This window comes from Esox lucius, chromosome 3, assembly GCF_011004845.1.
Source record: "Esox lucius isolate fEsoLuc1 chromosome 3, fEsoLuc1.pri, whole genome shotgun sequence".
Lineage (NCBI taxonomy): Eukaryota > Metazoa > Chordata > Actinopteri > Esociformes > Esocidae > Esox > Esox lucius.
Window position 1 is genome coordinate 1,704,638 of NC_047571.1, and position 27,801 is coordinate 1,732,438.

General features: G+C 41.0%; 1 protein-coding gene across 3 annotated transcripts; it reads right to left on the bottom strand.

Moving 5' to 3' along the window:
* Positions 1-77: 77 nt before the first annotated feature.
* acot11a (acyl-CoA thioesterase 11a) lies at positions 78-27,801 on the bottom strand. 3 transcript variants are annotated; one of them, XM_020044859.3, is made up of 16 exons: positions 27,630-27,800; positions 27,066-27,248; positions 18,496-18,565; positions 18,265-18,325; positions 18,076-18,177; positions 17,743-17,878; positions 17,470-17,623; positions 17,180-17,299; positions 15,254-15,392; positions 15,074-15,129; positions 12,916-12,982; positions 12,528-12,611; positions 2,367-2,500; positions 1,129-1,287; positions 918-1,044; positions 78-753 (listed from the first exon to the last, which is right to left on the bottom strand). In XM_020044859.3, the coding sequence occupies exons 1-16, from the start codon at positions 27,682-27,684 to the stop codon at positions 571-573; spliced, it is 1,830 nt and encodes a 609-aa protein (XP_019900418.2). In that variant the 5' UTR covers positions 27,685-27,800; the 3' UTR covers positions 78-570. The 3 variants fall into 3 exon arrangements, with proteins under 3 accessions (XP_019900418.2, XP_010866022.2, XP_019900419.2); XM_010867720.5 differs by having other exon boundaries at positions 27,617-27,768; XM_020044860.3 differs by lacking the exon at positions 1,129-1,287 and having other exon boundaries at positions 27,630-27,801.

The following is a 27,801-nucleotide window of genomic DNA, read 5'->3' on the forward strand; positions in this document are numbered from 1 at the left end:
AACCACCTCTAAAATGACAGCCTGCTACATTTATCTGTTGTGATAGGGTAAGTAATAAAAAACAAATGTATTCAAACTTAAGTGTAAAATATTTACTGTAAAATTAGGAAATTATATTAGCAATGTGTGTACAATCTTTTGTAATGCCCTTTGTTTAACAGTAATTCTCAAACAGGTGACACATTTTAGGAAAAACTTGAATAATCATGCTCTGTGGGATGTATAAAAATGCTGAGCAGGCCCAGCTGACCTCAATTTTCAATCAAGACAGCAAGAGGAAAGGAACTATGTGATTTTGAAAGTGGATTCATTATTGGGGCACAGATGGCAAGAGCTTCAGTCACAAAGACTGCTCAACCGGCAAGTGTTTCAATAGAAATAGTGAGTTATTTAATGATAGACATCATTAAATAGGTTTGGAAATTGTGGTTGAAAGCGCACATTTCAGCCTTGTTTCATTATTCAGTCAAATGCAATAAAGATCATAAGCTCCTCAAATGTCAGTGTGCTTAACCCATTTGTACCACACTAACTCTTGTGTTATGGAATTAGAGTGTGCAGGGCAGTGGGTTACAGTGGTGTTTTCACTGGGGAAGAGGGTTGTTGGTCTCCGGCAGGATCAGGTTTGTCCCTATTCTCTTGAAGGAAGGTATTGCAGGTGCAGAAGATGCTGTAGAAGCTGGAGGAAAGCCCAGCAATATCTGTCGAGATGTAAGGCAGGACCTCCGGAGACGCCTGATTGAAGTAGGAGATCTAGGAGGGACAAGAATAGGAGTTATCATCATCAATACATTTCTTCCCAGTGGTAATTGCAGGTACATCAAACACACATTGGAAGAACAAAAGGCAAACAATTATATTAGTTTACAAAATCAAATGCAGAGAGTGAACTCAAAGGTAACAGTATTCTCTTCTACCTTAGAGACATTTTTGGAGACCTCCTGGATGCTGAAGCCTGCACAAAGCACCTCCCCTCGGTTGCAGCCCTCTGTAGGAGGATGAGTTGGAAGAGTAACTGAACGTAGAGCAATAACATAAGGGTCCCTAGAAGGCAAAAAAACATGGTCACAATCACATTTAGTTGCATTCCTTCTACTTGTTATTTCTGTGTGCCTGCCAGCCACACACCCGCTGTCGCACGGCTGTCTCCTGGAAGCTAGGAGGATGAAGTCCTGGGCTATTCCTTGAGGATTGGCTGAAGGACTGGCCGAGCCCCAGCCTACCAAGGGAGTCACCACGCGATACAGAAAGTCATCATCATCCACAATATGAATCAGCTCACACCTCCTGTACAGGGAAAGTTATGAAATTAGCATGCTCATGGGGTCAGCTTACAGTGGAGGACTGAGTACTGCAAAATACTTTGGGTATACTGAACCAGTTAAACATTAAACGCGCACAAATCCCTCCTGTCTCAGCCCCAAGGTTTTAAGCTGCTATATTATTGTTCCGGGGAGTAGGGTCAGTTCTCCTTCTCCACTGTAAATCCTTGAATGCACTCTCTAAATGTTCCTTGTCTCCTGCTCGATTTAAACTTAAGGTCTCCGCCAACACCTCCGAAGTACCAGGCACTAAAGACTTGTTGTTGCCAATCAAGATGATACCTGATGATTCCAACTGCCAGTCTGCTACCTGACTGGGATGAGGTTTTATACACTCTGGACACACCCCAAATCAACTTATTTATTATTACAACTTGTACTCTTAAAATGTTTAACTGGCACAGCCAGAAGAGGACTGGTCACCCCTCCAAGACTCCCTTTTAGGTTTCCTTAATTTCGGCCTCTCTTAAGGGAGTTTTTCCTAGCCACTGTGCTTCAACACTGTTGTTGCTTACTCCTTAGGGTTTCAGGCTGGGTGTTTTGTAAAAGTACTTTGTGACAACTGCTGATTGTAAAAAGGGCTTTATAAATACATTTGATCGATTGACAATAATTGAAACCAAGTTGACAAAAATTTAAATGTAGATTTACTGCAATTACACCCAAGTTGCTTCATTAAACATTTGCAAATAGACTTGTGGAGTACATTATAAAATTAGATGTGGTTTGACAACAACAGCCGCCTTTCATTAAGCATAGCACACAGAGCCTGAACAGAAGGTGAACACATTAATTTGTGACCTTATGTCGTTCATTACACTTTCAGGTGTGATGTCACAGAAGTCTCTTTCTATTCATCAAACTCTGAACGGTAAAAACTGCACTGTTCGAATGAAGGAATTTCTGTATTTTAGGGTTAACAAAAGTGTACACATTGCCTTGCTTAAACTGTTTAAGTAACTGTTTGACAATCGGAAGGTAAACTAATGACTGGATATGTTAATACTATATTATGATTTTTTTTATCTGTAAACAGATACCTACTCATAGTTTGGGTCCCACTCCACTCTTCTGTTGAGGTCAGATAGCAGCATGAAGGCCCTCTCAGCCGAGATATCTGTTTCAAACTCAATCATGAAACTCAATACCTGTTTCTTCTCCAGGGTGTACAAGCTCACCTGAGTGACAGAGGGGAATTGTGTCAACCATGATTGGAGCCATGAGTTTAACATGGGCACAAGGTTTTTCCTAGTTAGGTCAATTGATCAAGAAAAAACTCACACTTAGTATAATCCACTATTCACTTTTGCAATGTTATAATACTATGTTTGTTTCTGAGAGGACCACAGAATGGCAGAGCATATCCAAACATCCTTGTCATGAAAACAGGCTGATTCATAATACCAATAGTGATCTTGACAGCATTTATATTTAAATAACATTTATACACTGATCAAAAAATATTAAGGGAACAGTCGACCGCATCCAGCCTGAATGACAACCGACCGGTTGCACTCACCCCCAGAATCATGAAGTGCTTCAAAAGACTAGTTCTGGCCCACCTTAAGTCCTGCCTCCCCACTGGATCTCTACCAGTTTGCCTACCGGTCGAACAGGTCTACATAGGACGCCGTCTTCACGGCTCTACACCCTGCCCCTGACCCACCTGGACAAAACCAACACCTATGTGAGAATGCTATTCATAGACTTCAGCTCAGCATTCATCACGGTCATCCCCTCTAGGCTGGTCAACAAACTCCATGACCTGGGGATCAGCCCTCTCTCTGCAACTGCAACTGGACATCCTAACCACCAGACCACAGTCCTACCTCCTCCACCCTGATCCTGAACACTGGTGTTCCACAAGACCGTGTGCTGAGTCCTCTCCTGTACTCCCTCTTCACCCACGACCGTATTCCTGTACACAGTTTCAACACCATCGTCAAGTTCACAGACGACACCACTGATTTGGGACAATGAGGAGTCAGCCTACAGGGAAAGGGTCAAGCGCCTGGCGGCATGGTGTGCTGACAAAAACCTGGTCCTCAATGCAAAGAAAACAAAAGAGCTCATTGTGGATTGCAGGCTGAAAAAAGCATGCACCCGCGCCCAGTCCTCATCGATTGTACTGAGGTTGAACGTGTATCCAGCTTAAAATTCCTGGGTGGTTACATCTCCGAGGACCTCTCCTGGACCCTCAAAACCTCAGCCATGGTCAAAAAGGTGCAGCAGCCCCTGTACTTTTTGAGGAGGCTGAAGGAAGCTTGCCTCTCCATCAAGATCCTTGTGAACTTCTACCGCTGCACAATCGAGAGCATTCTGACAAACTGCCCCAGTGTGGTTTAGCAGCTGCTCCATAGCTGAACGGAAGGCCTTGCAACGGGTGGTGAAAACCGCCCAGCACATCACAGCTTCCTGCTATTGCAGAACCAAGAGTGAAAGCAGTGTCTATGCAGAGCATGCGGGATCATCAGGGACCCTTCACACACATGCCACCAACTGTTTGCCTTCCATCTGGCAGGCGGTACAGGTCCTTTTAGGTCGGTGGTATACGACCTTAGGATAAATACAGAAAATAAAAAGCTTTCTATCCTTGTACTACTTGACAAAGTGCTACCTTTGTCACTATAGATCACAAAATGCTTCTACACAGGCTTCAAAAATATCTATCTGGTTCAGTTTGAACTGTTTTAAGATGTACCTTACTGGCAGAAACGTTTCTGTTGCCCTTGGTTGGCACAAATCTGAGACGACAAAGATTACATGTGGAGTTCCACAAGGTTCGATTTTGGGTTCTATACTGCTCAACCTATACAGGTGCTGGTCATAAAATTAGAATATAATCTAAAAGTTGATTTATTTCAGTAATTCCATTCAAAAAGTAAAACTTGTATAATGTATACATTCATTCCACACAGACTGATATATTTCGAGTGTTTATTTCTTTTTATTGTGATGATTATAACTGACAACTAATGAAAATCCCAAATTCAGTATCTCAGAAAATTTGAATATTACTTAAGACCAATACAAAAAAAATATTTTTAGAAATGTTGGCCAACTGAAAAGTATGAACATGAAAAGTATGAGCATGTACAGCACTCAATACTTAGTTGGGGCTCCTTTTGCCTGAAGTACTGCAGCAATGCGCTGTGGCATGGAGTTGATCAGTTGATTAAATGCATCACAGACTTTTGTTTAACAAAACTGAGGTTTTGATTACTGTGTGGGTGCCAAGGTATAAACAGAGTAACTGACTGCGCATTTAATTTCTCTTGATTTACACTCAACCCATCAAGCAAAAAATCTTGGTGCCAACTTTGAGGCCCATATTAGACAAGTGATGAAAACAGATCACAGGAACATACAGTAGTAAAGGTCAGCTTGTTTCTCTGCCAGCCAAACACAGAGACTGATTCATGCATTATTACCAGCAGACTCCACTATTGCAACTCTCAACAGTCAGGCCATACCCAAAGTAGTAATTCAAAATGCAGCTGCATGTGTTCTTGCCGATACCAACACCAAACAATACAACACATAACACCTATTTAAATGACTATATTGGCTGTCTGTGAATTATAGAATTTATTACAAAATTACCCTACTGATTTTTAAAGCACTACATGGCCTTGCACCTGAATAATTGTGTGAAATGGTTTTTAGATATGTGCCTGGCCAGTCCCTTAGATCATCTGGTACTAGTCTTTCAGCTGTCCCAAGGGTCAGAACCAAAGATTTTGGTGAAGCCACTTTGTACCTGTCCTTTGGGAACAACTTGCCAGATTATCTGAGGGACACAGATACTATTGCAACATTTTAGCCTGTCTTTTAAAAAAAAAACTTAAACTTGTCTTAAAATGGAAAAATAAATAAGAGGTTATCATTTCTTTTTATAAATGACTACATAAAATGTATACTATTAAATGTATATCTTAGCGTAATTCATATATTTTATCAAAGCAGTATGTTTGACCTGTTTTTATTTTGACTTTTACCTGTGAAAGCACCTTGAAATGCATTTAGCAAGAAATGTGTTGTATAAATAAAGTAAAAAACATCAAAAAAATAAAAACAGCTAGATCATTTGGCTCCTGAATAGTTTTTAATTAATATACCTAAAAACAACCCAAAACAATAAAAAGCAAATATTAATGGCAAAGATCATTGTATACATATTTGTAATTATCCGATAGCCTTCCTTTTTTATTTTATTTTTATGAGTGGGAAGGTTTGCGTGGAACACAAAGATCTGCTTTCTCCACTAGTTATTTCTGCAGTGAGAGAAATGCAATCTTTCATTAATAATGTTATACCTTATCTCCGAATAATCATTCTTTGAGATAAAAACAAAATAGGAAATAAAGCAGATGGTGAGGTTTTGAAATTAACTGGCTTTCCCTGGAGGAAGAGCAGCTCCATTCGTTGAGGTAGAGCTTAAGGAGGCGGGCCAACATTCAAGAAGAGATGTTAGCTAGACATGCAGAGATGTGTGTCACTACCTAAGTGTCAGGAGGGGTAGAGGTGAATTTTTTTTCTTGTAGGGCAAACGCCCCAGATAGAACCATCTGGCCCAAGGCTGGAAAACTGTGCCACTGAATGCAGCCTAGACGCCACCCTTGAATGCATTACTCATCATAACCTACCCTGTAGGTTTTACATTTCAGTTTTGTTTACGTTTTACTCTGTCACTTTCTGTTAATAAATGGCCTCCAGGACCCAGAACACCAGCACAGTGTTAATTCCCTGTCTCTCTCAGGGTTACAGTCAACCACATAGCAATGACGGGAGAGTCTATTTGAGGATATGACTGAACCAAGTAGCTTGTGTATAGAGAAAAGAGGGCCAAGAACTGAGCCATGGGGAACCCCAGTAGTAAATGGCCACAGGGCAGACACTGATCCTTTCTACATCGCTTGGTAGCAGCAGCCTGCCAGGTAAGATGAATGTGTGCAGATCATGATACAGCGATGATACAATTTTTTTTATCCCCGGCTGATTTTGTACATTTGCCCACTGACAAAGAAATGATCAGTCTGTAATTTTTATGGTAGGTTTATTTGAACAGTGAGAGACAGAATAACAACAAAGAAATCCAGTAAAACATGTCAAAAATATTATAAATTGATTTGTATTTAATGAGTGAAATAAGAATTCGAACCCTTTGCAAAACATGACTCAGTACTAGGTGGCAAAACCCTATCACAGAGGTCAGACGTTTCTTGTAGTTGGCCTCCAGGTTTGCACACATCTCAGGAAGGATTTTGTCCCATTCATCTTTGCAGATCTTCTCCAAGTCATTAAGGTTTCGAGGCTGACGTTTGGCAACTCAAACCTTCAGCTCCCTCCACAGATTTACTATTGGATTAAGGTCTGGCGACTGGCTAGGCCACTCCAGGACCATAATGTGTTTCTTCTTGAGCCACTATTTGGTTGCCTTGACTGTGTTTTGGGTCATTCTCATGCTGGAATACCCATCCATGACCCATTTGCAATGCCCTGGCTCAGGGAAGGAGGTTCTCAACCAAGATTTGTTGGTACATGGCCCCGTCCATCGGCCCTTTGATGTGGTGAAGTTGTCCTGTCCCCTTGGCAGAAAAACACCCCCAAAGCGTAAGTTTCCACCTCCATGTTTGATGTGGGGATGGTGTTCTTGGTGTCATAGGCAGCATTCCTTCTCTTCCAAATACGGCGAGTTGAGTTGATGCCAAAGAGCTCGATTTTGGTCTCATCTGACCACAAACCTTTCACCCAGTTCTCTTCTAAATTAGGGTGTTCATGTGCAAATTTTAGATGGGCCTGTACATGTGCTTTCTAGAGCAGGGGGACATTGCAGGCGCTGCAGGATTTCAGTCCTTCACAGCGTAGTGTGTTACCAATTGTTTTCTTGGTGAATATGGTCCCAGCTGCTTTGAGATCATTGACAAGATCCTCCCGTGTAGTTCTGGGCTGATTCCTCACCGTTCTCATGATCATTGCAACTCCACAAGGTCTTGCATGGAGCCCCAGACTGAGGGAGACTGACAGTTATTTTGTGTTTCTTCCATTTGCGAATAATCACACCAACTGTTGTCACCTTCTCACCAAGCTGCTTGGCGATGGTCTTGTAGCCCATTCCAGCAGCCTTGTGTAGGTCTATAATCTTGTCCCTGACATCCTTGGACAGCTCTTTGGTCATGGCCATGGTGGAGATTTTGGAATCTGATTGATCTGATTGCTTCTGTGGACAGGTGTCTTTTATACAGGTAACAGGCTGAGATTAGGAGCAAGCAAGCAAGTTTATTTATATAGCACAATTCATACATCGAAGCAATTCAATGTGCTTTACAAAGAAAAGTATAAAAATACACATACTCAACTGAAAACATCAAAACAAATGAAAACAACATAATAAATAATAGAATAAGAAAGTATGAAAACAATAAAAATGGGATAAAAACATAGGAAGCTATAAGGCTAAACAGTGTGGCTAAGTTTAAGTGCTCAGCCATAGGCATGTGAAAAGAGAAGTGTTTTTAACCTTATATTCTTCAAACATATCAGAAATGTGTTCGGGTCCTAAACCAGTCAGAGATTTATAAACTAAAAGCACCACTTTAAAATCTATCCTGTATCTGACTTGAAGTCAATGCAAAGATTTAAGAACCGGAGTCATGTGCTCTGTTCTCTTGGTCCTGATTAACATTCTAGCAGCAGCATTTTGAATGAGCTGCAGCTTTTTTACAGTATTTTTGTGGAGTCCAGTTAAGAGGCCATTACAGTAGTCAACCCTACTAGAGACAAAAGCATGGATGAGCTTCTTTTGTTTTTTTTTGGGACACCAAACCTTTTATTCTGGCTATATTTTTTAGATGATAGAATACTGTTTTGGTGACTGCTTTGATATGCCTGTTAAATGTGAGGTTTGAGTCTATCAGAACACCAAGATTACGCACTTGATCCCTGGTTTTAAGGGCCTGGGAATCCAGCTCTTTACTAATACTTGTTCTATTATTTTTGTTGCCAAACACAATAATCTTAACTGTAGACAATTTTGGTTCATCCAGGTATTTATGTGCTCTATACAGTGACACAGAGAGTCTATTGAGCTGTTTTCATACGGTAAGAGAGCCATATATATTTGAGTATCATCGGCAATGTTGTTGTTCTGTAGAATTTGGCCCAGAGGTAGCATATAGAGATTGAACAGAAGTGGTCAGAGAAATTATCCCTATGGAACTCATATCCACCCTATCAGATTCATGATTACCAATGGTGACAAAGTAACTCCGGCCATCTAGATAAGATCTAGGTGGGAGTTGTTGTGCCCCCATTTGGAACAAGGACAACTTCTGGAATAATTGGGTGATTTTAGAGGGTCAGGAGAGGGGGGTGGATACTCTGCCTTTGAGTACTGTCCTTCATGCTTATCTTGTTTGGAAATGGCATTCCAAGAGCATGATGTATGTTGGCACCAAGCAGCTGGCATCCCATGATGTTTGGATGAACACCATCAGGTCTAAAGCAGTCTTCACAGTTCCAAAAAGTATTGAAATTGGCAATAAACCTTATCCTGTGGTTGAGGCATGCCGATGTCAGCCACGTGTTCATCCCAAGGAGTCTGCTAAAAGATTCAATTCTTTTCCCCAAGGTTGGAATGGGGCCTGAGATGAAAACATGTTGTTGAGAGTTGTTTATTTTCTCAGGATCTCAGAGCCAGTTTTCCTTTGTAGAATGTCAAAAGACCACGTGTGGATAATAATCTGCATGTTGCTTGGATGCGTAGAGAGAATAAATGGCCACATTTCTATTAGGTCTCTGACTGATGTGCCAGCCACGGTAAGGTTTTCAGTCTTTGCCATTCTGATTGGTTATGTTGTCCCCAATCAAGATAGTATCTGGTTTATCAGATGTGGAGTTAGCAAAGTTTCTTATTTCCCTTGGCCTATCAGTGGTTTTAGGGCTATTTCTTGGATTTTGGTTAGTGTTGTGGTTAGCTTCCCTAGGTTCATTTACACACATTTCGCTCAGAGTTAGCAGATCGTGCCTGTTTTGCAGTGGTGGATTGAGGGTTGGTGCTCTCTTTTTTGATTTCTAGCTGGATTTGCCTCTGGGGCGTACAACGTAAGACCAAGTACCCACAGGAGGTGATGCCTTCGGTATAGCACCAGGGCTGTGCCAGTAAGATGTGTCATTGGGGAAGACTGGTTTAAAAACTCTGTGGTTAATCCAGTGGCATTAGCACATGTCCAGGGGAGAGTGTCAGCCAGGCCCGTGATAGAGTGGTCTAGATTTGAAGTAATCCCTTGTATACCAATCTGTGTCTGCCCGTTAGCGTTTGATAGCTCAACCCCTAGAGTAGCTGCTACAGAGTCAATGAATTGTTCACTGTCACGTATTTCAAGCATTGTTATTGTCTCATTCAGTCGTTCGCTCTGAATGGGAGCAGCACTCCCTTTAAGAGTGTGCTCCTAATCTCAGCTTGTTACCTGTATAAAAGACACATGGGAGCCACAAATCTTTCTGATTGAGAGGGGATGAAATACTTATTTAACTCATTAAAATGCTAATCAATAAAAAAAAAAAAAATCGGGATTTGTTTGTTGTTATTCTGTCTCTCACTATTCAAATAAACCTACCATTCAAATTATAGACTGATCATTTCTTTGTCAGTGGGCAAACGTACAAAATCAGCAGGGGATAAAATATTTTTTTCCCTCACTGTATACCCAGCCCCAAAAGGATGGAAGATCTGTTTGAGTTGAAGACAGTGGATACATCTTGGAGGATGAGAACACAGGAGAGTGTCAGCTTGAGCAGAGCCCAGAGGAGAGACAGAGGAGAGCGGTGGAGTGGCTGGTCATAAAGCCTCACTGGTTAGCCTCGAGGATATTGTTCTGAGAGAGTTAACAGGAGAGTTTGTTAAAGACAGGCTCCAGTGTTTTGACAATGAAAGACAAGAAATACCGGTCTGTAGTTTTTGATGTGAAGTGTTGGTTTCGTGAGGAGAAGAGCGACTCACAAGTCAGATGGAATATGTCATTAACATTCTTTTCAAAGTGGTTGACAAAGTCCCACCACCCAGAGGGAAGATGATGGTGGAGGACTGAGGAATGGAGGACATGGCAGTTTCCTGGAGTTAGAGTAAGAAGCTTGAAATTTAGAGTGGTGGAAAGTGGCTTTAGCAGCAAATACAGAGGAATATAAGATAGTGAGAAGTGAGTAAAACATGCTAGGTCATTGGGAAGTTTTGTTTTTGCTTTTGTTTACGCTCATCTGCACTTGGGCCTCTTCTAAGAGCTTGCAGTGAGTAACTTTGCCACAGAGCATGTGGGGAGGGCCGAGTCAGATTGTAGACTGGAGAAAAAAGGGCAGAGGCATAGGATTAAGTATGTGAGAGGTGTTTCTGTCTGGAAAACCGTCCGCCACCTCAGGAGGGGAAAACGGGGAACTAGCCAAGCTGAGTACAATAAGGATGGAACACTGTTGACCTCAACTGAGGAGGTAACTGGGTGATGGAAGGAACACTTTGAGGAACTCCTAAATCCCACTAACACGCCCTCTATAGTGGAGGCAGAACTGGAGGCTGATGGGGAAGCATCGTCAATCTCCATGGCAGAAGTCACTGAGGTAGTCAAACAACTCCACAGTGGCAAAGCTCCGGGGATTGACGAGATCCGTCCAGAAATGTTAAAAGCTATGGGTGTGGAGGGGATTTCTTGGATGACACGCCTCTTCAACATTGAGTGGGAGTCGGGGAAAGTGCCTAAGGAGTGGGGGACCGGGATGGTGGTTCCCCTGTTCAAAAAGGGGGACCAGAGGGTGTGTGCCAATTACAGGGGTATCACACTTCTCAGCCTCCCTGGGAAAGTCTACTCAAAGGTACTGGAAAGGAGGGTTTGGCAGATAGTCGAACCTCAGATTGAAGAGAAACAATGCGAATTCCGTCCTGGTTGCGGAACAACCGACCAGCTCTTTACTCTTGCAAGGATCCTGGAGGGGGCCTGGGAATATGCCCATCCTGTCTACCTGTGTTTTGTGGATTTGGAGAAGGCGTATGACCAGGTCCCCCGGGAGATACTGTGGGAGGTGCTGCGGGAGTATGGGGTGAGGAGGTCGTTTTTGAGGGCTATCCAATCCCTGTACATACAAAGTGAGAGCTGTGTTCGGGTTCTCTCTGTAGTAAGTTGGACTCGTTCCAGGTGGGGGTTGGCCTCCGCCAGGGCTGCGCTTTGTCAGCAATCCTGTTTGTAACTTTTATGGACAGGATATCGAGGCGTAGTCTTGGGATCTCATCGATGCTTTTTGCGGATGATGTGGTCCTGATGGCATCATCGGTCTGTGACCTTCAGCACTCACTGGACCGGTTCGCAGCCGAGTGCGAAGCAGTTGGGATAAGGATTAGCACCTCTAAATCTGAGGCCGCACCGTTGTGACGAAAAGAGAGCTGAGCCAGAAAGCAAAGCTCTCGATATACTGGTCAATTTTCGTTCCTACCCTCACCTATGGTCATGAAGGCTGGGTCATGACCGAAAGAACAAGATTGCGAGTACAAGCGGCTGAAATGGGTTTTCTTAGAAGGGTGGCAGGCTTCTCCCTTAGGGATAGGGAGAGAAGCTCAGCCATCCGTGAGGAACTCGGAGTAGAGCCGCTGCTCCTTTGCGTCGAAAGGAGCCAGTTGAGGTGGTTCGGGCATCTGGTAAGGATGCCCCCAGGACGTCTCCCTAGGGAGGTATTCCAGGCACGTCCAGCTGGGAGGAGACCTCGGGGTAGGCCCAGGACTAGGTGGAGAGATTATATTTCAACACTGGCCTGGGAACGCCTCAGAGCTGGCAAATGTGGCTCCGGAAAGGGACGTTTGGGAGCTGCTGCCCCCGCGACCCGATACCGGATAAGTAGATGAAGATGAGAGATGTGAGAAGAGTAAGGTGGATTAGGCAGAATCCAGAGACAAATGCAACAGGGATTTTGCAGATAATGGGATAAAGTAGGAATGAGTTATATGGAAGAGAGAACAAAGTTTGTTGTAAAGGGTTTACACACATAAATTATGACAAATGATCTTAAATCTCTCCTTTGGGACTTAAAACGGTGCATTATATTTATATCTCGCAACCCATGACTCAACTTTATTCCAGAACCACCAAAAAAACGTACAAACAGGGCAGAGGTTGAAGAAGAACTGATCTAAATGAGCCAATTTGTGAAAGTCTAAATCATGTTCACCTTGTTTTTCTCAGAGTTTAAAACCCAGTCATTTCTGGCGGCCAGCATCTTCAGAGCAGACACATTATTGTAGCTCAGGTACACCTGCAACAATTCACAATACATTCAAAGTCTGTAGGGACAGTTGTTCACATTTGACAATTGTTCTGATTCAACCACAGTAAGTATAATATTTTCATTGTCAGATTTAGACATGACATAGCAGCACTCATACCAATAAGGTTCATTTAATCATTCATTTAATTTTACAACCTAATTGTCCAGGGTAGTCCATAAAATTAGATCAAGTATGACCTTCGGTCTTACATCGACATTCAACAACAATGTCTTTAATAATGTGAGGTTGTATTCAATCAGGATGACATTTGGGGATCTGATTCTCGTTTACCTGGTTGCTAAGGTCCCACGGTACAGATAAAGGCACTTCTGTCTGCTTGCAGGATATAATGTACTTCCTGAATACATAAAAAATATATATCAGGTTTGAATACAATGTGCCTTAGTGCCAATCATAAATATAACTCAATGCATAGGTACACCAATTAATTAATGGTAATATCCTTCCTGTTGTCAATGTTACAGGCTGGTGGCACACTTTAGACTCCTTGATTTTAATTGAGTGCATATGAATCCCACAGCATGTCTGTCATTATTGCTATATAACATTATTGTTGACCAGGTGCATTTCTTCATGGCTACAGTTTACCGATTGTTGCATAGACACTTCCAAGATGATGCGCTAAGCATATACAGGTTCTGGTCATAAAATTTGAATATCATCAAAAAGTTGATTTATTTCAGTAATTTCATTAAAAAAGTTAAACTTGTATAATGTATACATTCATTCCACACAGACTGATATATTTCAAGTGTTTATTTCTTTTAATTTAAATTTTTTAATTTTGACCCAAAAAATCTCAGAAAATTAGAATATTGTGAAAAGGTTCATTATTGAAGACACCTGGTGCCACATTCTAATCAGCTAATTAACCCAATACACCTGCAAAGGCCTTTAAATGGTCTCTCAGTCTAGTTCTGTAGGCAACACAATCATGGGGAAGACTGCTGACTTGACAGCTGTCCAAAAGACGACGATTGACACCTTGCACAAGGAGGGCAAGACACAAAAGGTCATAGCTAAAAAGGCTGGCTGTTCACAGAGCTCTGTGTCCAAGCACATTAATAGAGAGGCGAAGGGAAGGAAAAGATGTAATAGAAAAAAGTGTACAAGCAATAGGGATAACCGCACTCTGGAGAGGATTGTGAAACAAAACCCATTCAAAAATGTGGGGTAGATTCACAAAGAGTGGACTGCAGCTGGAGTCAGTGCTTCAAGAACCATCACGCACAGTCGTATGCAAGACATGGGTTTCAGCTGTCGCATTCCTTGTGTCAAGCCACTTTTGAACAGCGTCAGAAGCGTCTCGCCTGGGCTAAAGACAAAAAGGACTGGACTGCTGCTGAGTTATGTTCTCTGATGAAAGTACATTTTGCATTTCCTTTGGATATCAAGGTCCCAGAGTCTGGAGGAAGAGAGGAGAGCCACAGAATCCACGTTTCTTGAAGTCCAGTGTAAAGTTTCCACAGTCAGTGATGGTTTGGGGTGCCATGTCATCTGCTGGTGTTGGTCCACTGTGTTTTCTGAGTTCCAAGGTCAACGCAGCCGTCTACCAGGAAGTTTTAGAGCACTTCATGCTTCCTGCTGCTGACCAACTTTATGGAGATGCAGATTTCATTTTGCAACAGGACTTGGCACCTGCACACAGTGCCAAAGCTACCAGTACCTGGTTTAAGGACCATGGTATCCCTGTTCTTAATTGGCCAGCAAACTCGCCTGACCTAAACCCTATAGAAAATCTATGGGGTATTGTGAAGATGAAGATGCGATACGCCAGACCCAACATTGCAGAAGAGCTGAAGGCCACTATCAGAGCAACCTGGGCTCTTATAACACCTGAGCAGTGCCACATACTGATCGACTTCATGCCACGACGCATTGCTGCAGTAATTCAGGCAAAAAGAGCCCCAACTAAGTATTGAGTGCTGTACATGCTCATACTTTTCATGTTCATACTTTTCAGTTGGCCAACATTTCTAAAAATAATTTCTTTGTATTGGTCTTAAGTAATATTCAAATTTTCAGAGATACTGAATTTGGGATTTTCATTAGTTGTCAGTTATAATCATCACAATTAAAATAAATAAACATTGAAAAATATCAGTCTGTGTGTAATGAATGAATATAATATATACGTTTCACTTTTTGAATGGAATTACTGAAATAAATCAACTTTTTGATGATATTCTAATTTTATGACCAGCACCTGTAAGTCAACGCAGTGGTGGAGGATGCGGACACTTCCGGAGGGCTACTTTAAAGGTTTACGAGATTTATTTTGCTCCCACATTCAGGAAGTTTTAAAACGAGATCTGACCCAGCACTAGATGGTTGTAACTAATAAACTGGCCACTGAGTGTAAATATACAGTGCATGAAGTCATTTTAATACAGCTATGTGATGTTAACAAATTAGCTAATTTCTTCACCTGTCGAGACGGATCTTCCTTCTAGCAATAGCCTCCTGGTAGCGTCTCCATCCATCCTTTCAGTGAGATTCAGATAAGACAAAAAATGAAAAGTCTGTTGAAATTGATTAAATACAACTCTAAGTCATTGTAACTAACATCTAATCTTTGTATTTTGTGAATGAGCATGAGGTGGCTCACCAGTGGTTCGGGTCGTATCCTGGGCAATGTGCAGGGCTTGCCATAGCTGTCGCAGACCTCAAAGGTCATGAAGGCACTGTTGATGTGTCTCAGAGGCTCCTCCCCCTGATAGGCCTCTGCACACACACCCACTTCCATGCTGTGACACAGACAGAGCCAATCAAGCATTCCAACTCAGCATCTTAATGAGCCTCACATAGCCACTTGAACCTGCAAGCTTACAAATGCTCCATGGATATCTGTCTGGTCGACCTGTAATTCAAATCATTTGGGTATGACTGAGCGTTTCCAATGGGTGTTGTGAAAAATGAGTTAGATTGCGATTGGAAAGACTTTCAACTAAACAAACCAACAACGCACTTGACGTATTACCAAAGCGCCATAACAAACAACAAACAGTGCTGTACATCGAATGAAACCAATCAAACAATTTTCATGTCCGAAAACAATTATTGTCTTTGTTATGAACATCAAAGGCCCCATTTGCCGGGTGTCAGTATAGCCTCGTCTTTCCTGAACAAATCCTCTTTTGCCACTGGCCGTTTTAATTGTTAATTGGCCATTCGTGAATGACATTGATACAGTTAAAATCACTAACGTTTCTTACTAAGTTTACCTTCACCACAAATAGCGGCTATGTATTGCGTTTGCCACTGGCCGTTTTAACAGCGTATTAGACAGTAATAAGCTTTACCGGTATCTACTAACTTACAGGATTAGGATTTCATTCGTGAATGACATTTATACAAAAACTATCAATAAAGACGAGGATAACTAACTTTTTAGTCAAGTGAAAAGACTCATGGAATCTACCAGAAACAATAATTTTAATTGCTCTCAATACATTCAAACTTAGGTCTTCCACATGAGAGGCATTGTCTTTAATCACTATGCCACGGCATTACATGTTTCATCAGTCGCTAGACTCCATTGAGGATTGTGTTAAACTGACTAAAGTTTCTTATTAAGTTTTCCTCCATCACAAATAGCGTCTATGAACTGCATTGCTTTTGCCACCGACCGTTTTAACAGCTTATTAGCCAGTAATAGGCTAACTAGTATCTACTAACTTCCTAGGAATAATCATAAGAATTGAGCAATTGCTAGCGAGACTGAAGATGAACTATTCCATGCCAGAAACAGTCGCAATATAACCATATACAGTTTCAGGTTTTGTTTTTAGCCAGCAAAGTTTTCATCAATACGGAATAATTCACAGCGCATACTTCGCTTCGCCTGCGGGGAGATACAAATTCGGGACCTATAGTTCACAAGTCCGCTTCTCTAACCACTACACTATTTAACAAAAGGCAGTCAGTCAGTCAGTCAGTGACATTCGCTCTTCTTAGTCGGCTCCGCTTACGCGGTCTGGCAAAAAAAGACTAGTAGCATCAAGATTAACATTGTTGAACATCCTGAAAAATCTATTTGGGTTAGTACACTTCATCACCTAGACCACACCGAGAATTCATGAAAGTGTGCTGATTGGCCCGGTTAAATGGTAGACGGCTCCAAAGTTTAGCCTACTCATCATGACCAGACTGATATCCACGTAGCATTTAAATGTAAACTTGCAGGATCAGGCAGCTGTGCGATGCTACATCTTTATCATCATTTTAAATCCAAACATTTAATTTCATACATTATAAACCGGGTGGTTCGGACATAGAATGCTGATTGATTGAAAGCTGTGGTATGAGTCACAGCTTTTGTACGACTAAACAAGTTACACTGTTCTAATTGCGTCTATAACCATTTTATAATAAGAAAGCACCTCAAGGGTATTTGATATATTGCTAATATACTGCTGCAGTGTTTGGGCCCTCTCCTTTGGGTCGAATCTAAAAACAACTCTTCGCTGTACAATTGACCATATATTGTGCCACACCCACATGCCTTATTGCTAAACTACGATACAAAGCTTACCTGTTTTTGAATGCATTGTTGACAATGGCTTTGAGGACCAGTCGGTCACCCACGTGGGACGGAGCCCTGAAGTAGAACATGTCTATGGTCTGCAAAGTGGGGTGGGCGTTACACAGGCGACTGGAAAGGAAGGAGAGCCATTCCATAATAAAGAGGAGTCAAAAAAGTATCAACATGTTACATTAGCGTGCTCTATAACTACAATCTCATGACACTGTGTTGTGATCGGTTCACTGGTTAACAATGGTTCTTTCTTTCTCTATCTTGCTTTATATATTAATTTATTATACCTGGCAGCGATGGTAGCCACGTTCTCCATCCATGCCATGATCTGTCCTCCAAATGTATTAACTTGGTGGTTGGCATGAGTTGGAAGAACCAGCTCAACGCTCTCTACCCGTGTCCTTTCTGCCGGCACCGCCATCTCAGTCTCCTGGACCTCAACTAACACATGGACCCACATGGGTTTTTACATTGATCAATGGCAAACAGACTCCACATTAAGCATCACGCACCACTGCAGTTCCTATGATGATAGTAGCCCTGTTGCCACTGAGACTGACCACGATGAAAGGCCCGGTTGGTGAGAAGGTCCTTCATAATGTCAGTGTGGACAGTCCTCATTCTCCTCCTCTCCGCTGCAAGACTGTGCTCTACCTGCTCTGCCTGAGTACGAGGGACAAACGGACGCAGCAACACCTGTGGAATAAAAACACAGACAAAGTTAATGTAAGAGCATGTTAAAATGCAGCCATGCAGCATCAGTACATCAGTGGTTTAGACCACTGGACCACCCTAAACTACTTAAACATCAATTGTTAATAAACTCCAGTGTAGAGAATTGGTATTAAGGCATTGTCTCATGAGATGGTCATCCAAACACTAAGGCATTTCACCTTCTCTCCCGTGGGGCGCTGGGTGACAAATGTGGCAAATGCCTGGCACACCTTCCAGTGGCGTCCACTGAACAGGTCCTCACAGCTCACCACAATTCCAACCTTCAGACACACAATGAAGCATCACATTTGACAGAAAACACAGGAAGAAAAACAAACGTCCAATCTAGAAAACATTTGTGTCCTGACCTCCATGCTAGTGGTGAAAGCTCGGTTGACTTTGGCCTGGATGTTGACCACCTGTCCAACCCTGAATAAAGACTAACACATAAGTGCAACTGTGGGGACCACTTGCTTAGCCTTATTCCCTGTCCCAGAGAACGATGGTTATACATAAAGCAGGATTTAATGATAGTCATTTAGCCAAGCATTTAGAGCAAATAAGTGCATTCAACAATGTAACCATTCAACAGCTGTTACCCAACAGTGTGCTCGAAGTGGATGTCATCGACTGAGGCGGTTACACATGGACATCCAGCATGTCTTTCAGCTGTGGTATATAAAAAACAAAAATTACATTGCCATAAAAAACAAAAACAAAAGAAAATACATCATTACAGGGGGTGTACATAATATCTTGCATGATTATGTCTTACTGGCATTGGGGATTTAACATGAAGTAATCTCCAACTTGGTAAAGAATGCAGCATATTCCAACCTTGTGTGCCAAAGCTTAGGTTTGAGTGAGGGAAAGAGTCATATTCTCATGACAGCCATTAATGTCATAGCAACACAGCAATCGATTAGAAACAGTTTGGCCATTTAATCTGTGAATAATGAATATTCTTGTCTTCCAGATTAATGCAAGATAACAATTTTATGCCACTCTCCAAGAGACTACAAATTATTATCTTTAGTCATCATCAGCCGTCAATTACATTAGATGGTCAGATAACAAAGACAATAAGATTATTCAAAAATTAAATCTCTGCTGGTTTTATCTGTGGAAACAATACTTTAATCTGTGGTCACAAAATATTATGGCGTAAAAATGTGTTTATATTTAATAGTGAGAAGGTGTCTTTGCAAACACCTAACAGAGAATGATTCAAGTATTTGAGATATTGTCATGTAATTATGAACCAACCCATAATTTTACTCAAGTGGCCCTAACCAGCACTTGACATAAACATTTTTGCTTACCAGCTACTGTGGCTAGTGGTTTTCCCAAGTTACTAGACACTCTGCATTTTCACTAGCCACAATTTTGCTGTGGGGAAATTATTTATTATTTGAATAAAAGGTGGTATCCCAAACTACTTGCTCTATGACCCCTCAAATAATATGCGGCTACACCTCGGAAGGAGGAAGAGGCGACAGCCCCGCTGGTGGAGCAGGAGCAGGGTTAGGAGGCAGCAGCCCCACCTCGGAAGCAGGAAGAGGCGGTGGCTCATTGTCCCACACCTCTGGGGGTGGGAGCCGGGGCCTCCAGTCAAACCACTCCAGTGGCAGCAACTCGGGCTCCCTCTGAGGGCCCAACAGCCCACCATCCCAGGAGCAGGGACTGGGGCGGTGGGAGGTCGTTTCTGGGCTGTGTCCTGGGGTGGCCACAGGGCTGGCCAGCCCTCCAGTGGGTGGTGGTACAGAGCTGGCACCAGGGCTGACCAGACCCCAGCAGGTGACGGTAGAGGTCCTCCTCCTCTGAGCCAGAATCAGGCCATCCCAGGACTTCCCCTACTGTCCACCTCTGCTGTGTCCTTTGTACTGGGTTGGTCATTCTATCACAATAATGCGGGGGCAGGACACAGGGGCAAGGCTCTTCACATAAAGTGTGTTTAACCCAAGAATATCCAAGAACAAACATCAACTGAAACAAGGCAACAGCAAAAGTGTCAGCAACAATGACCAACAAGAAACACTGGGGCAGGAGGAATGAAAATAGGGACTTGAACAAGGCGTTAACGAGACACAGGTGAAAGCAATTCACTAACAAGACTGAACACACAAACAGGAAAACCAGAACAAAAACACACAGAACATAGAAACGGAACGACCAGCACGGCAGGCCGTTCCCAGCCATTAAAGCAGCTAATGCGTGCTGCAATGAGCTCCCTAATAGCAACCAAAATATTGTATTATATATTACACACACACACGTCAAGAAAAATAAGGGAACACTCATTACACATCAGGTCTCGATGAAATAAATATATTAAAGCTCAAAATCTTTACGTTACACTGTGGAATTCATTGAGAACAAAATGACGTAACAATGGTCAATGAAAACCAAAATCACCCACCTATTGAGGGCTGGATTCAAACCCACACCGAAAATCTAAGTAAACAATTAAAATCTTGAGACATGTTTCGTAAATTCTTCCAACTGCTTGATAGTCACAGGTGGTATGTCTGTTTTTATGCTATGTTGAGGACGATGTTATCTTAAGGCGGGGCTTCAGGGTCTTACGTCAGTCGAACAGTCCGCAGTCGCAGTCACACTCAAACCCGCTGACATTTTCTGTAAATAGTTCATATAATAGAGTCATACTGTTTCATCCCCTCGACAACTTTAAACAGTACATCTACCGTATTATGTGGGCCTTGTTTTGGCCCCAAATAAAACACTTTTCGAAAGGTGTCCCATAAACTGGCATTAAAAACCATTTGATCAGTCACACCAGCCTTAAACTCATGGCCTTCGGGTAATTCATAAAATGCAACCTCCGGTAGCCCTGGGTTGAAAATGTATCCACCGATCCGACCATCATCCAATTTGTAGTGTAGTTAATGGATTCAGGTTAAACTCTGAATCGGTTTCTTTGGGGCTGGCATGTTGATTGCATCTCTTGCTGTCCATATGTAATTTCTTACCAAATCACTGAGCTGTGTTTAAGATGTTAGCATTCAACAGTGTTTCACCCAAAACATTGATCGCCTTACAATCCGCCATGTTTTGTATTGTGTTGGTAAGTTTACTCAGACAAGACTGAATGACCATTACCGATGTCTGCGTGATTTAAATACAAAGACCAGGCCAGTCATCCCATGAAACATGAACAGTTAACAACCACTGGTTGTAGGCCATCTGTTGTAACACTTGTCAGAAGACATTCCAAAACATTAATCTTCTTCCGGTGAAGCCGTGCTTTTGTGGATTTGGATGTGTGCTTTAGGTCGTTGTCGTGCTGAAAGGTGAACTTCCTCTTAATCTTCAGCTTTCTAACGGACGTCTGAAGGTTAGGTGCCAAAATTGCCTGGTATTTGGAACTGTTCATAATTCCCTCCACCCTGACTAAGGCCCTGGTTCCAGCTAAAGAAAAACAGCCCCAAAGCATGATGCTGCCACCACCATGCTTCACTGTGGGTATTGTGTTTTTAGGGTGATGTGCAGTGTTGTTTTTGTACCAAACATACCTTTTGGAATTATGGCCAAAAAGTTCAACCTTGGTTTCATCAGACCATATTCCCATGTGATTTTCGGGGACTTGAGGTTTGTTTTGCATTAAACAAAGCCGGGCTTGGATGTTTTCTTTGTAAGAAAAGGCTTCCGTCTTGCCACGCTACCCCATAGCCCATTCATATGAAGAACACGGGAGATTGTTGTAACATTTAGCACACAGCCAGTACTTGCCAGAAATTCCTGCAGTTCCTTTAATGTTGCTGTAGGCCTCTTAGAAGCCTCTCTGAACAGTTTTCTTCTCATCTTTTCATCAATTCTGGAGGGACGTCCAGTTCTTGGTAATGTCTCTGTTGTGCCATATTTTCTCCACTTGATGATGACTGTCTTCACTGTGTTCCATGGTATATCTAATGCTATAAATGTCATCTAACCACAAAAAATGTAATTTAGATTAACTTAGGTCTTCCACATGAGAGGCACTGTCTTTAACCACTACGCGAAGGCATTACACGTTTCAGCAGTCGCTACACTCCATTGAGGATTGTGTAAAACTGACTAAGGTTTCTTATTAAGTTTACCTCCACCACAAAAAGTGTCTATGAACTGCATTGCTTTTGCCACTGACAGTTTTAACAGCTTATTAGCCAGTATAAGGCTTACTAGTATCTACTAACTTCCTAGGAATAATCATAAGAATTGAGCTATTGCTAGTGAGACTGAAGAGGAACTATTCCATGCCAGAAACAGTCGCAATATAACCATATACAGTTTCAGGCCAGCTTAGTTTTCACCAATACGGAATAATTCACAACGGGTACTTTGCTTTGCCTGATACGAACTCAGGACCAATAGTTCACAAAGTCTGCTTCTCTAACTACTACACTATTTAACAAGGGTCGATCGGTCAGTATCTAATGCTTTGGAAATTATTTTGTACCCTTCTCCTGACTGACATCTTTCAACATTGAGATCCTTCTGATGCTTTGGAAGCTCTCTGTGGACCATGGCTTTTGCAACTAAGAAAATGTCAGGAAAATCCTACTAGAACAGCTGAACTTTATTTGTGATTAATCAGAGTCACTAAATGATGGCAGGTGTGTAATGATTTCTATTTAACATGGGTTTGATTGTGATTGGTTCATTCTGAACACAGCCACATCCCCAGTTATAAGAGGGTGTGCACACTTATGCAACCAGGTTATTGTAAGGTTTTTATTTTTCATTTTCCCCCCTTGAAGATTTCACTTTGTTTTTCAATTGAATTGTTCTCATTATAGGTCACATAAGTGTAAAAAGTTCTGACATGATTTATCTTTGTCTCATTCTTTTACATCACAAAAACCTGCATTTTCACAGGGGTGTGTAGACTTTTTAAATCCACTGTAAGTGTCTATAATATTCAATACTTCTACCATACTGTTCATTCTCCCCATCCTACTTAAAAAAAAAATGCTGTTAGTTTACATTATGTGCATTATTGCCATACTTGACATAGGCCTATCTATAATTTCAATACCACCAACAATATTGCTGCTAGCTTACAGTACTCTTTCTAAACTGTGTACAGTGTTATGTATATTATCACTTTCTCTTCTTGCTATATTTTTGCTCTATATCCATTTTCTTTCTTATTTCTTACTTTGTAGTTGTAGTGTGCTTTGTCACCATTCATTAACTAATTACACTCATATGTAGCTACAATATTCAATAATTCTACCAAATTACTGCTAGTTTACATTGTTATGTATATTACTGCCATACTTGCCATATCTATAATCAATAATTGGCTAATACCCAGATTGCTGCTAGTTTACAGTACACTCTTTTAAACTGTTGCTAGTGTGCAGTGTTGTATATAGTATTGCTTTATTTTTTTTGTCTGGCTATATTTTTGCTTATATATTCTTCTTAACTTTCTACATAGTTGTTGGGTGCCATGTCACAAGAATTTAATTGTTTAGGATGACGCTGTGTTGCTCGGTGCATTTGACAAATAAACGTTGAAACTTGTAACATCGCTTGGAATTCTAACTAGATTTTTTGCCAATGGGAAAGATGTGGGGATTTGTAGTAGAGCGAATTACACAATAGCACTTATATTATTGTGAGGCCGAGCAGACAGTGTCAATCAATGCATTTAGGGAAAGTAGCGACCAAAAATGTACAAAAAGAAAATAGCTTGTCAGATTTTCCTAACAAACGACCAAACCTTTTCAAACAAGCCCAAAAAAGTGACTTGGCCCAAAGTCGCATATTATAAGTGGGACTTGGCAACACTGATTACAACACTGACGTAATGACATCATACCCCTACATGACACCTAGCACAAACCCTGTGTCAAACCAGGATGTCCCCAAATGGACCAATGGTGAACATGAGTGGGCATAACTTAATATTCAGGATTTGCTAGTATGGGAGTACCCAGAGTTAAATTACACACGGTCCAAGAATTATAAAGATAGTAAAAAATACGAAATTGCCATAATTCTCTAAACGAAGGAAGGCACAAAGTTTGGATTGTCATTTGTCATTAGAATATTTACATGGCGAACTGATATAACAAGACAGAGTAGATGTTGACCAAAACGTGAATGACATCACAGTGACTCGATCCCCAGAAAAACGCTCAACATTTCTGCCTCTTTGCATGCCACCCTAATTGCCGCTGATGATTAATAAAAACGAGGCGTTTTGGCCGGCGATTGCCCACATTCTAGAATCGGAACACAATTTCACAAGGAAGTAGGGCTTCTGTCAGGCTGTAAACATTACTAAACAAGAAACCAGGCAAGTATATTTCAGTCGGCCCACAACAGAAAATGTTGGCACCTCGAGGTTCAAACCCCGGTAGGGGTTACTGGAATAGTCATATTCCAGTAACCCCTAAGAATTTAGCAATTGCTAGCGAGTCTGACAAAACTATTTCATTTCATGGCATAAGAACGTATTTTCTTCTTTCATGGAAAAACAATATACTTTTTCTTCAGTTTGTGAATGACATTTATACAATAACTATCAATAAAGGCGATGATAACAAACTTTTTCATCAAGTGAAAAGACGAGAAAATCGTGGAATCTACCAGGAATAATTAATAAATGTCATTGCTCTCTATAAATTCGGACTTAGGTCTTCCACATGAGAGGCACTGTCTTTAACCACTACGCCACGGCATTACACGTTTCAGCAGTCGCTAGACTCCATTGAGAAATGTGTAAAACTAACATTTACCTCCACCACAAAAAGTGTCTATGAACTGTATTGCTTTTGCGACTGGCTGTTTTAACAGCTTATTAGCCAGTAATAGGCTTACTAGTATCTACTAACTTCTTAGGAATAATCATAAGAATTGAGCAATTGCTAGCGAGACTGAAGATTAACTACTCCATGCCAGAAACAGTGGCAATATAACCATATATCGTTTTCGGTTTTAGCCAGTGAAGTTTTCACCAATACGGAAGAATTCACAATGCATAGTTCGCTTTGCCTGCGAGGAGATACGAACTCGGGATACGAACCACTACGCAATTTAACAAAGTGTCTGTCTGTCAGTCAGTCAGTCAGTCAGTGACATTTGCTCTTCTTAGCCGGAGCTTTGATAATGTATGCATTTTTAATTTCTCTTACTTATTTGGGATTAGTAGGACCTGATAAGTAGAATATCTAAGCATTGTCTTTGAACAGGAAATACTTTTTGAAAAAAGTATGATGACATTGGGTTTATTTACTACATAACCCAATAAAGTCACCAATGTGTAACAAAGTAGAAACGGTTTAATTTCAACTGTTTTCATCAAATCAGAACATGAACAAATTTGCAAACAGCGTGAGTATATGTAGCAGTGGATATAGAAAGTCTACACACCCCTATTAAATGCCAGGTTTTTGTGATGTAAAGAATGAGACAACTTTTTCCACACAACTTTTCCACTTTTAATGTGACCTATAATGTGAACAATTCAATTGAAAAACTAACTAAAATAACCTGGTTGCATAAGTGTGCACACCCTCATAACTGGGGATGGGGCTGTGTTCAGAATTAACTAATCAAACAAATAGAACTCATTACACACCTGCCATCATTAAAAGGTCAGCTGTTCCGGTAGGATTTTCCAGAAATGTTCTAAACAATTTCTGCTCGTAAATGTTTAACCTTGAAGGGTGCTTCAGAATGAGCCCCACCTCAAGCAAACATTCTTTACATGGCTTATTTCAATCTTTCAACCCACACTTAACAGATACTATAAAAGCACAATGGCAGTAGAAAATAGGTTCCTATTTTTCATCATGCTCATTAATGCTTTCCTTTTGCTTCTGTTTTAGATTTTTGCAAGACAATGGGCATGATGTTTACCTTGAGTTTACAAAAATGCGTCAATATTCCAGGAAGAATGTTCTACAGACAGAAAAAGTCAGAAGTGGAGTTTTGGACAACACAGGTCCTTGCAGTCAACTGGCTGGTCTGAATGTTTTAATATACAGCCAGCTGAAGTAAAAAAAAAAAAAAGTAATGCACTACAAAACGTACTGTCCGTTATGGGACCAGATATTGACATAACCTTCTGGGAATGTCTGGGGGAGGAGTTTTGTTTCAAATGTTTGCCTTAATGTTTTTCATTTTATGATTATTTGGAATCTTCTGGTAGGTTTGATAACATAACAGAATGGATTGCCAAGATGTGCACCGGAGGATGCATTTCTCAATCCTCAATTACAACAAGACAAGGTCATAATCGAAAAGTGGACATAAAATATGCAATATCTCTTTCTGATTTTGTCATGTTCTCCAGAGACGACTTGTGAACTTCTGGTTGAGCAAGCTTTCAACCACAATGTCCAGAGTCCAGATAATAGCACATTGTAATTTCACAAAAATGTTACACAACAGCAATAATAATTTTTTTACTTAAGTTTTAGATTTTAACTTTTTTGTTATTTATGGATGTAAAATACCATTCTCACAAATAGAAATGTTAACATCCTACATATTGGAAAGAGGAGAGGAGACTTTTAATATGTTTTCTGTGCATGTATTTCCTGAAACAGTCACATGGACACATTAGATATTTGACAAATCATAAAATGTTTATTAATTCAATGAGTCTGTAGATTCAAACAAATTCATTCAGGTGTTTTTCTTTGAAAATACAAAAATCGCCACAAATTCTAAATCTTTCTTCAAGATTTACCTAAGCTTGCCTTTGGTTACCATGATAACTTTCCCACCACTAGATGTCAACCTCAAAACAACCATTTACTCTGATACATTGGTTAATATCCAATACATTTTCCATGTAGATTCATAACACCAAAGATGTTTTGAGAGGGGGTGCGGAATGCATGGGGGGTGTTTTGGGGAAAAGGACATCCTTGTATATTTTTCAATAATATCCACCTCCAGATGGTAGGTACTCTGTGGCGCCTACGTATTGACAATATGTGTGTGGCAACCTTTTTTATAGTTGCAATGGCCTGTAGCGGTGTTGTACATTCATACCAGTTGGTGCACTAGCTCTGTGCCCAGTGGGTACTATATATATCGACAAAAGGTTGTATTTGTATAACAATTGTACATGTAATACAACCTTGTATATGTAACACAGAGTTAGAGTAGAATGGAATGACATTGGATATTTTTGGCTGAAACAAACCTGACAGACAGGCTGTAGAGTCCATCCATTTAAGCAGCTGGCCCACGCTAAGCTCTTGGCAGTGGTTGGCATGGCAGGGCATCACTATCTGGCTCTTCTTTACCTCTGTAGGGTTCCTGTACTCCTCCTCCCTCTCCACCTCATTCTGGGGCATACTCATCGCAGGGTTGTGATGATACCCGTCTGGGAAAAGCATGTGGAAATCATTATGAGAAATAAATTATTTTTTAAATTTTGTGTCAACGCAAAGTGAATAGATAATAATATTATGTATATCATTTTTTTTAAGTTAGGTGAAAAGATTTGATGAAATATGTGAAAAGTCTGGTCTTTATGGGTACCAAGAATAGCCTTTAAAAATGGTTGTTCCAAATAACCCATTATCAGATAAAAAACTAAAATCCACAGAAATACCTTTGAGTGTAGACGCTACTTAAACACTACTTAAAGCACTATTTGGTGACATTAGCATGTATTACATTTTAATGGTCATCAAAAATGTATCAACATTAAAGATATACAATTAAAAATACAATAAAAACTTTACGCACACAAGTAGCCCACCAGAGATGAACAATGGACTGGAGTTGAACAACCTCACTTCAAAAAGACAACTCATGCCATAAAGCTTAATTACAAAGAGCAATCTAAAAAGCAGACAATGGCACACTTGCGATCTGACTTATCGTGCTGGTCCAACTTCCTCCTTTCACAATGCCTCTATGTGGTTTGTCTT